General features: G+C 34.8%; 1 protein-coding gene and 1 pseudogene across 1 annotated transcript; both read left to right on the plus strand.

Annotated features, from left to right (window-relative positions):
* The first annotated feature begins 3,252 nt into the window (after positions 1–3,252).
* On the plus strand, positions 3,253–5,479 carry LOC120122382 (annotated as a pseudogene).
* Positions 5,480–9,737: 4,258 nt separating this feature from the next.
* Positions 9,738–10,385, plus strand: LOC120122384. Its single transcript, XM_039141504.1, has one exon. It carries the CDS (start codon positions 9,738–9,740, stop codon positions 10,383–10,385), a length of 648 nt encoding a protein of 215 aa, XP_038997435.1.
* Positions 10,386–11,213: the final 828 nt, after the last annotated feature.

Here is an 11,213-nt window from a genome sequence, read left to right on the forward strand (position 1 = left end):
GCAGAATTGGCAGCAACCGAATAAATTTACTTCAACCAAAAGACAAAAAAAAGACAAATACTAACTTCACAGTGTTAAAGAATAAACAGTTTAGCAGTATTGGCAGCAACCGAATAAATTTACTAAGCAATCTAAGTGAAATGGTTAATCTAAGTGAAATTACGAGTAAATTTATCATCAAGTTAAATATGGAAAATCTTAAACTTACCTCGTTGCGTAGAGTATGAACCTCATTCTGTAACGATACTACCATCTCACGTAGAGCGGCAACCTCACCACGTAAAGTAGACACCTCCACACGCCATGCACCATCGTTATCGCGTAGAGTACCGATCTCCTCACGCAAGGCATTGACCTCATCACGTAACTCCCTTGACTCATCCTGTGGAGGTGGAGGTGGGGAACAGGGAGATAGAAGTCGTGGCATCTTTGCCGGTCGCCTATCATGAGGTGATGGTGGAGAAGAGGCTCGATGATGTGACGGGATAGGTGATGGCTCTCGTTGTAGAGGTGTATAGTCGGGTCGATCAAGTGATGGCTCTGGGTGAGGTGATGGCTCTCGAAGTGGAGGCTGCTCATCATTCGTGCCATCAAAAAAACGATGACTAGCTTGCCACTAATCAGTGACAAGCTCAGCCTCCTTGGGTGTCAGTCTCTGTAATGGAGTGTTGGCCTCCTAAAATATAAAAACTCAAACAAAGTTAAACGTCTACTATTAATAACTTGTTTATATATGATAGTATTTGTGTTAACTTACATTATTTATTGTCGCATATGGTATTAAGTCTTCCCAATCCAACAGACGTTTCCTCTTCCAGGAAATAGCCCTAGGAATATCATTTAAAGTTTTTAAGGCATATGTCTGCATGCTGGGGAAAGCCTCGAATATCCAAATCTACAAACAATATAATAACAAACATTAGTAATTGTTAAATAATTAATTATAATTTTGAAAACATTATACAGAAATTCTTACCTTAAAGGCCCAAACAAAGCCTGACAAAGTGTATTTCGACCCATCGCCACGCAAACTTTTGCAGTCATCAAAGGCAGACGACAACTTAGTCCAGGTAGCTTTCCATATATACGAACCTCACGGAATCAGATTCTATGCATTTAGGTCCTCTACCAATAATATTAGCTCCTGAGGAATAGGTTGTCTGGCCTCTCTGCCTAAAAAGATGGCATACAAAAGTACTAGAAGGCATACTCGGACAACATCGACGTCATTCATCCGAGTAAAACCATCTTTCTTATTAAACAATTTCTTCAGGTCGTCGACGTGTAAGTTCGGCTTCTCTATTGACTCATCAGGAAAAACCCGGGATAACCATGATGGGCGGGTGATATGACGAGTGTACCGGCCTACATCATCGTGTCCGAATCGTAGACCAGTGATTAAGCAGAACTCCTTCCGCCCAAAACAAGTATACGCCAGTGGAAAATGAAACCATATCTCTTCCTCACCATGTTGTATACTGTCGGGTAGATCGCTAGTCATGGTCTGAAGCCACAAATGGGTCAAATTAGCATCTCTACCCGGATGTTGTACTCTCAGTCATGGCCCGAAACAGGTTTCCTCAAACAATTTTCTTTGTGCAGGTGAAAGCTTTGAAGCAATTGTAGTGGCTAGGCTAACTTTTTTCCTTAATGTCAATGAAGCCGAAAAAATTTTCTACAAAAACAATAAACATACCAAGTTAGATATATCAAAAACTACACTGTGAAGATATACCAAAAACAATAAACATAAAGAGTAGTAGTTTATTCTTGAAACTAAAATTTGCAACACTGTTTTGTCTTTTGGTTGAAATGAAAATCGCAACGAGAGAATGACTATCGCAACGCAAAATGAAAATCGCAACGAGAGAATCGCAACGCGAAATGAAAATCGCAATGCGATTTTGGTTTCGTGTTGCGATTATCTCGTTGCGATTTTCATTTCGTGTTGCGATTTTCATTTCTCTCGTTGCGATAGTCATTTTCGTGTTGCGATTTTCATTTTCATGTTGCGATTTTAAGTTTAGAAACTATTATTCTTCTGCAAATTGAAACTTTAATGGATTGCATTACTTCAACCAAAAGACAAAACAAAGACAAATACTAACTTCACAGGGTTAAAGACTAAATAGTTTAGCAGTATTGGCAACAATCGAATGAATTTAATAAGAAATCTAAGTGAAATGGTTAATCTATTATTGAAATTACCAGTAAACTTATCATCAATTTCAATATGAAAACCCTAAAATAATGCAAAATTTTCAAAATAAAAATAATTAAAAAAACTAACCCTCGGAGGTTGATTTTCCATTTCTGAATGGTTGTGAGGGATTTCTGACCGTGAATGGTTGTGAGGGATTTCGCCAAAGATGGGGACGGAAATCTTCGGAGATGGGGACGGATTTCGCCGTAGAGAGTGAGAGATGGAGATGGGACTGAGTTGTGATTTTAGGTTTTAGGTTATGAGTTGCGATTACGGGATATACTGTAGACGGTTTAGTGTTCCGATAATTAATATTCGTGTTTGGAATTTGAAAATAAAATACGCGTAGCGATTCTAATGGCGCTTTAAAAATCGCATTGCGATTTTACGTATTGTCGTTGCGATTTACGGATACGCATTGCGATTTACGTATTCTCGTTGCGATTTATAGATACGCGTTGCGATTTACATATTCTCGTTACGATTTACGGATACGCGTTGCGATAGTCAGAATCGCATTGCGATTTATATGTTCGCGTTGCGATTTTCATATTCGCGTTGCGATTCTGGAAAATCGCAATGCGAATTTGTACTATCGCATTGCGATTATTCATAATCGCGTTGCGATTCTGGGAACTGATTTACAATTCTGGAGATCGCGTTGCGATTTTTATTTCGCATTGCGATTTTGTTGGTCATTTTGGCAAATCCAAAAAAAGTTGGTTAAAATCGTATATTATAAGGTATTTTTTGTCACTGAGGCGATTTTCTCTAATAATATAATAGAAATGAAGATGTCCAGGACCGAAACCATATAGGTAGCTCCACAAAGATGAAAACAGAAGTGAACATGAGTTAAAAGGAATTGTAAAATCCAACATGCAGATTTAACAAAAGGACATCATACATGTCAATCTGAACTGCAAAATGAAATATATATTATTCCATGCATTAGATTGGAAAATGAAATATATTTTAATGCACAACACATTCATAGATGAATCAGAAACCCAAGCTTTGTGGTCATAAAAATCAAAGGAGGAGAAGAGATGACCAAGACTAGTACTGCTACTGCCACTGCTACTTATTCTACTCCATGTAAGAAATATCCTTCCATGGTTTTATTTGTCTGGTTGGGGAGAGGGGAAAGGGAAGAGAACTTGTTTTTTCATCCTATAAGGTATTCTTAATGTTGGATAAGGATTAATCTCTGTGATTGGATTTTATATTTCAGTTGTGCCACTAATGTTGTGGATCACCATCACATTTCTCTTCTTTCTGGTCCACTATGCCACTAAAACTGAGGATGGTTGTTTAAGTGACTCCACAAAACAGAGACGCGAGCAAATCGTTGCATATCGCAGGCCGATGTTCAACGATTGGGGCAAATGTTCTCCGGATCGGAGGCCATGCTGTCGACTTGGCCGTGGCCATTTCCCTTTGTTTAGGCGTTGTTAGTCCAGGATCAAGTGGTATAGGAGGAGGATCCTTCATGCTAGAAGCTAATGGGAAAACACAAGTATTCGACATGAGGGAAACAGCTCCAATGAAAGCCTCCGAAGTTAACATTAAATTGACTGACAGAATTTAGTGCTAGTTTCTTCGTTAATCACTCCATTTTTCTCCCTATTCAGAACATGTACGCAGGCAATGCTAGTCTGAAAGTCAGGGGAGGACTCTCTATAGCAGTGCCAGGACCAGGACAGCTTGCAGGCCTCCAAAAAGCTTGGAAACATCATGGAAGGCTTCCATGGGAAAGGCCGGTGAAACTGGCTGGGACTCTTGCTCGAAAAGGGTTCGAAATTTCCCGTATCTCCGAATGCAAATGGAAAGTTCGAAATTATCGATCTTGGCAGATAAGGGGCTTCGTGCCGTTTTCGCACCAAATGGGGAGCTTTTGGAAGTTGGTGACATGTTATAATAAGAAGCTAGTGGAAACTCTTCGAAAGATTTCAGTATATGGGGCACAGATTTTCTATAATGGATCCATTGGATTTAATTTGGCAAGAGATGTTCAAAAAGGTGGCGGGATACTTACATTAACTGACCTGAACAAGTACGAAGTTAAAATAAGGGAACCCGTCTCAACATTCTAGGCCTTGAAATTCTTACCATGTCGCCGCCTTCCTCCGGTGGAGCTTCAATGGCGCTATATCTTGTACATGCTTTGTACATAGGGATTCATGGTTACTTTATCATAGTTTCTTGTGTCGTCTTGTAACAGATATTGAACATTCTTGCACAATATGCAATCCCAACCGGGCTTTCAGCATCACTGGGAACCCACAGACTAATTGAAGCCTTGAAACATGCCTTCGCGGTGAGGATGAACTTAGGTGATCCTGAATTTGTTGATGTTACCGAAGTTGTTGCCGATATGCTTTCTCCCGAGTTTGCGAAAGAGTTGAAGGAAACCATTTGCGATGGCCCCAATCACTATGGTGGAAGGTGGAACCAGATCAGTGATCATGGCACCATCCATGTATCCATAGTGGATACAAACCATAACGCTGTATCGATTACTAATACAGTGAATGGATTCTTTGGTCAAAAAATACTGTCACCAAGCACCGGTATGGTCCTCAATAATGAAATGGATGACTTCTCCATGCCAAGTAATGATACCTCTGAAAATACCCCACCGCCGGCACCGTCCAACTTCATCCGGCCCGGCAAAAGGCTCTTATCGACTATGACACCGACTATCATTTTGAAGGTTTGATTTGCTTGTTCAAAACATCATCTAACATCTATAAAAAAAACGATTGTTTTCTATCTGTTTCGGGGAACATTGAGTTTCATTCATGCAATTCTACAGGATGGGAAGCCGAAAGCGGTGGTGGGTGCAAGTGGAGGAGCTAATATCATTGCTGGGACTACACAAGTTTTGTTGAATCATTTTGCTCTTGGGATGGATCCACTCTCGTCTGTTATGGCACCAAGGGTCTACCACCAGGTTCTTTTATGCTGAAAACTCTCGCCATCGACAATCTGAGATTACTTTTCTTCATTATCTGATATGGTTTTCACTACGTGTTGATGATGCCATTGGTACCCAACGTTGTGACGTATGAGAACTGGACAACCGTGATTGAAGACCATTTTGAAGTTCCTGCGACAATGACGAGTGACCATTTTGAAGGCCATGTCCTACAAGTCTCAGTCGGATCAACGGTTATTCACTTTATAGTTCAAAATTTAGATGGTTTGAAGGGACATGGAGAACTTGTGGCAGTTAGTGACCCTAGAAAAGGAGGGTTGCCGGCCGGTTTTTGATACACCGTGGGAGATGCCTTTCAGGTTGCAAGTGTGAGATTATCATAAAAATTGAGAATAAATCAGCGTGATATTCCCATTATTTAATTAAATTTTTTAATGTTCATTTTGATATATACCTTAATTAATTTTAAAATATATTATTTTAGAATTCATAATAGCATAAACAAGTTTTCTATAATAACGAGTGAGAAGAATAACTCATATGTCTATGTTATTTTTGCAGTTATAGCCTAGAATATGATTCATAGCGGTTGTGAAGCATTTTTTGTATGTGTTGTGGATTCAAGGGTTTTGAGTCTGGTATTAGAGGATCTTCATAGGATTAGTGAGTTTTTAAGACAAGTTTCTTGAAGATTTGTCAGGTAGAGGTAATGATAGGTACAGTTCCAATGTTTATTACTCCTTATTGTATGGCATCGAAAGAATTAAATAAATTGAATGCACAATTACAAGAGTCCTTTTAACATATCGTCATCATTCTTTCTTAAAAAGAAGAATGGGTCAATAAGATTATGTTTTATCGACAACTTAACAAGGTAATTATGAAGAACAAAATATTCACTATTTAGGATCGACGATTTGTTTGATCACTTAAAAATATTTGAGTTTTTCAAAGATTAATTTAAAGTCGACATACTATTATTCGAAGTAAAAGAATCCAACATTTCGAAAACAATATTTAGAACAAGATATGATCATTATGAGTTAATAGCAAGTTAATAAGATAATCAAAATAGAATTGTATTGATGATTTAAGGATTGATATAAAATATTTTAAAATTAATTTAATATGAAAACCATAATTTAAATATTAATATAAAATATTTTAAAACTTAAGAATCAATTTTTAAATAAGAGACATGATTTGAGGATATCTTATGTAATTATCTCAAGATTTAATTGTTAAAAAGAATTGCAGATGAAATCTTAACATAGATGAACTGTGACCACCAACCCACAAATTGAGAGACAAGTGTCCTCCAATCACCGAAATCAGGCATCACGGGGCCATGGTGAAAAAACACATTGACTAGTTTACTCTAGGAACTATTTGGGCAGTAGCCGACTAAAATGTTTTGTATTTTGCTCCTCTGTTTTTCTATTCTGTGGGTACCCCAAAGGAAAACAACTGGTTTATTAGCACAACGGCTCATTATTTTTGGAGTATATTGCACTATTCCTGTCTAAATTATACTCTCCTCCTATTTTATTAATTGTACTTTTAATTTTTTAATATACTCACTGAATATTCGAATTACTCATGTTTCAGTTACTCTGAGTTGTTTTATTATTATCTCTGTATGATATAGAATTTTTTATTATTTAATATAAAATAATTGAAAATATAAAATAAAAATAGAAGGTGCCTTTATGCCACTGTTGACCGCAATACATGGTGTTCGTTCGGTCCTAAATTTCATGGGTAGCTCTGTCTCGACACCCCGAGTTCGAATCCACACTTCATTTATTTGAAACTTGCTTTGAAGTTCGCAAATTGAAAATCAAAAGTGAGAAAGTCGAAATGTTTCAGTCGAGATTCATGGGTTTTGAGACAATTTATGGTGAAGCAACCATCATATTCGAACTCAGTACGTTAAGATAAATTTGGGACATGAAATTTGGCGGTGGCATCTAATTGCTTTATGTTTTTATTTTACATTAAATAAAAATAAATGTCATGTTATATAAAAATAATAATAAAATAATTTAAAGTGATCAAAACATGAACAATTTAAAAATATAGTGAGTAAATTAGAAATATTAAAAATAAGATACGTAAAATAGGAGATAGATTATAATGTAATGAGGAACGGTGTATTTTACTCTCTCTTTTTTTTTGCCTTAAAAGCACATATAATGTACGGAACACACGTGTCAGTTGCTACGTAGTTAATCCATAGGATTTCGAAAGCTTCTTTATTAACAAAGACCCATGTCCCAAAACCACCAAACCAAGCAGATCCCACCTTCTAATTTTTAAAACTATTTCCCACTAAACCCACTACCTGTGCTTCTCATCCTTATCCATTCCGATTAACTCCCCAGTCCCCGCTTCCATTCCAGCACCTTTTCTCTTGTATAAGTACTTCCCTCTTCTTCCCCCCGCTTACATTATCCATTCAAAGTTGTCACACCGTTTCCTTTTTCCGGGGTTTTAATCTGATCACAGAGTTCAGAGATGGCAGATATTGCTATGCTTGTTGCCGAGGATTACGAAAGGAGGTTAAGGGTTTCCAGAAACAAAATTGGGTCCGACACTGAAAAGCAAATCGAGATCGACTTGGTGTCTTGGGTGGCAAACTTGGGTCAGAAGGTGAAGGCCGATCTTGGGCAGCAAAGAATTGAGGTACTCAAGTTGGCTTTAGAACCCAAAAGCCAGATTGGAGCTGAAGCTTTCAATGGAGCCTTCTCCGCTTAGATATCTTTATAAAACCACTGCTGCAAAGGAGTTGTACATTAAAAACCCATTTCGTTTTGTCTCTGATTTGTAAAATCCGAGCTTTCTTCTTTTTCTGGTTAAGAATTGCAAAATTTGTGTTGATGGTGATATGATCCTGAGCTTTCCCAGTATTGCTGGCTGTTGTTTTAATTATATGTAATGAAGTCGGCTAATCAAAGTTTCATCTTCAAATTAGATTTAAAATGATTTCTGAAAGTAATAGCATCTGCGATTCAAACTATACTTTCTTGGGCGTTGTTATGGGATGACACTAATTTCTAAACTATTTAAGAAAATGACATTCATCTCTGTTATTTGAATAAACTAATACTTTTATTGATTAGTACTTTACATGAAGTAAAGCCGTACTCTATCATTAATTTTTGAAAAATGACTCGATATAAAAGAATTATATTATAATCTATCAATATGGGGGTCTAATATTATCAATATTATTATTTTAAGTACATAGTTCATCACAATCATTAAAATATTTATTATTTATCATGCGTTGTGTTTATAAAATTTTGAAATTTATATTTAAAATAAAAATAAAACTATTATTATAAAAACTCTATAATTTTAAATTAATTTTTTTTTTAAAATTTTGAAAACTCTAATTTTAAACTCTTATTTACATCGATCATCGTCTTTTACCGTTGTTACTATCGGCAAACAATCGCTCGATCTAACCTCCTACGTCATTGTTGCTACTGACGGTTGAATCTCTATTCATGATAAGTAAAAAATTAAATTTTAAATTTCTAATTGTTAATTTTAATTCTCCTAAAATCTCTAAATCCTAAATATTTAAATCCATTGTCACTATAGTAGTCAACAAGAATAACGAGAAGAAAATAACAAAGACAACAGGGTAGAGATGATAAAGACGACGACAACAACAAAATAGAGATGACAGCTATAACAAAGATGACAGATAAGAAAGATAATAAGAGGAACAACAAAATAGAGATGACAGCTATAACAAAGATGACAGATAAGAAAGATAATAAGAGGAATAAAATTAGAGTTACATATTTGAGGGTTTTTTTTTTATAATTTTAGAGAAAATAAGGTTTTTTAAATATAATAATATTTTAAAGTTTTTTTAAATAAAATTTTCAAAGTTTCATAAACATGATATGCGCCAGATAATAGATATTTTAACATCTATGGTCGAAATATTTAAAACGATAAGCATTAGATACTTATATTGATCGAAAAAAATTTAGATACCTATATGAGAAAAAACGTATAGTTTGAGAATTTTTTTAGTAAACTTATTTTTTATAAAAAAAATCTTTTAATAACAATAATTTTTAGAAAATTGCTTTGTACTGAAGTGTTTTATAAATACATGACAACTCTTATGTCATGAATTTCTATAAAAAAAAAAGCTTTCATACTTGAAAACTATCTCTAATCTTTTCCCATTTTTGTTTTTTTTCCTTTTGTTTTTGTGATTTAGGATAAAAAGTCATATGAATGGAAGGATTTAGAGTTATGATTATGATAAATTTAGGATTTGTGATTGTGTAATGTTAAAGGGAAAAATACTCTAAAATATATAAAATTTACAATAAATTCAAATATAATATAGAAATTCATCAAGTAGTCTAAGAGGTTAAAGGGAGTATTATTTTCTTTAGAGGTCATGAGTTCAAGTTGTTGCTTCGGCGGGTGTGTGCACGTTGTCAATGACTAAGGACGATTATGAACAAATATTACATTGTATTCACCCTAAACTATTCAAAAAATTGATCCCTTTGGGTGGCTTGGCTGAACTGTTATGTTTTCAAAAATAATTTATGTGACATGGACGCAAGTAATGCTCACAGCTGGAATATTAAAAAGCTGCTGAAACTGAGACATATTGCTCTTCCCATCCTGAATGCTGGTATGATTTACACTAGAGATATTTGGGAAGCCGTGAGAGATAGTAGAAGTAAGGTGTCATGGCATAAAATCATTTGGTTTCCTATGCATATTCCTAAGTTTAGTATGATCTCTTGGATGGCCATCCTTGACAGACTTCCAACTAGGGATAGACTGTCAAGGATGGGTATTGTCATTGATACCCAATGTGTTCTTTGCAATGTTGCTATTGAATCCAGGAATCATCTCTTTGTTGATTGTAACTTTGCCAAATTACTGTGGAATTCTATCATAAATTTGGCAAATGTGCAAAAACCTCATTTACCTTGGGAAGAAATGATCGAATGGGCATGTGTTGAATGGAAAGGAAAATCTTTAATCTCCACCTTGCTGAAAATTACATGGACTTCCTACATCTATATGATTTGGGAGGAGAGGAATAGAAGAATCTTCAAGCATAAAACTAGAGAAGCTGCTCATCTACTGTCTCTCATCAAGGACATTGTTCGGATTCAACTAGGAGGGAAGAAGATCAATAGAAACAATTTTCGTAACTATAATATTTGCTGTAATTGGGGTATTAATTAACCATTAGTTTGTTGTAATTTGTTTCTCCCTGTTTGGACGATTTGTTGTATTTTTCTTCTCGATAATAAAATCTTACTTATCAAAAAAAAAACTATTCAAAAAATTATAATATAAAATTATTTCGAGTAAGAAGAAAACATGAATTGCAGTACACAAATTAATTTATAAAACACTTCTTCAAAATACAAAACATAGATCACAAAGTAAACAATTGCATAGGACAACTTAATACGTTAAATCCTAAACTAAAAATACTTACATTTAATCAGTTTGACTAATAACAAAATCTATTATATTATTTCTTTCATGTTCTCAAAAGTCATAAAAACTTGAGCAATATATTTATGACAACGTATAAAATCAATAGAATGTTGGTAACAGTATATGTAGTCATTGTACTACAATATAGAAGCTCTATTTATTTCTTCACTAAATGCATTGGACCAAAAGTATATAATACTTCATATCTTTCTAGTAACCTTCGCGAAACAAATTACTTCAGTTATATAAGATTTCTTTCAAAATATTATATCTAATATTAATATTGACATACTAATGGGAAAAAAACTCTAATATTTTTTTTTGTATAAGCTGGTTTTTTTAGAAAAAGAAAAAGTCATTTGTAGAATCCACTAAACGAGTCGATCAAGTTCAAATAGATAGGATTTGAAGAATTTATTTGAAACCAGTCATGAGTAAGTATGGACAAAAATTCCTGCAATTTTTTTCCACAAACTGAACCTTGTAGGTATTATATTTTAATATTGTGACAACGTCTTCAATTTACACTGATATCACTCTTAATTTTACTTTGTTACAATTTCTTTT

This window comes from Hibiscus syriacus, unplaced genomic scaffold, assembly GCF_006381635.1.
Source record: "Hibiscus syriacus cultivar Baekdansim isolate YM2019G1 unplaced genomic scaffold, ASM638163v2 tig00110387_pilon, whole genome shotgun sequence".
Taxonomy (NCBI): Eukaryota; Viridiplantae; Streptophyta; class Magnoliopsida; order Malvales; family Malvaceae; genus Hibiscus; species Hibiscus syriacus.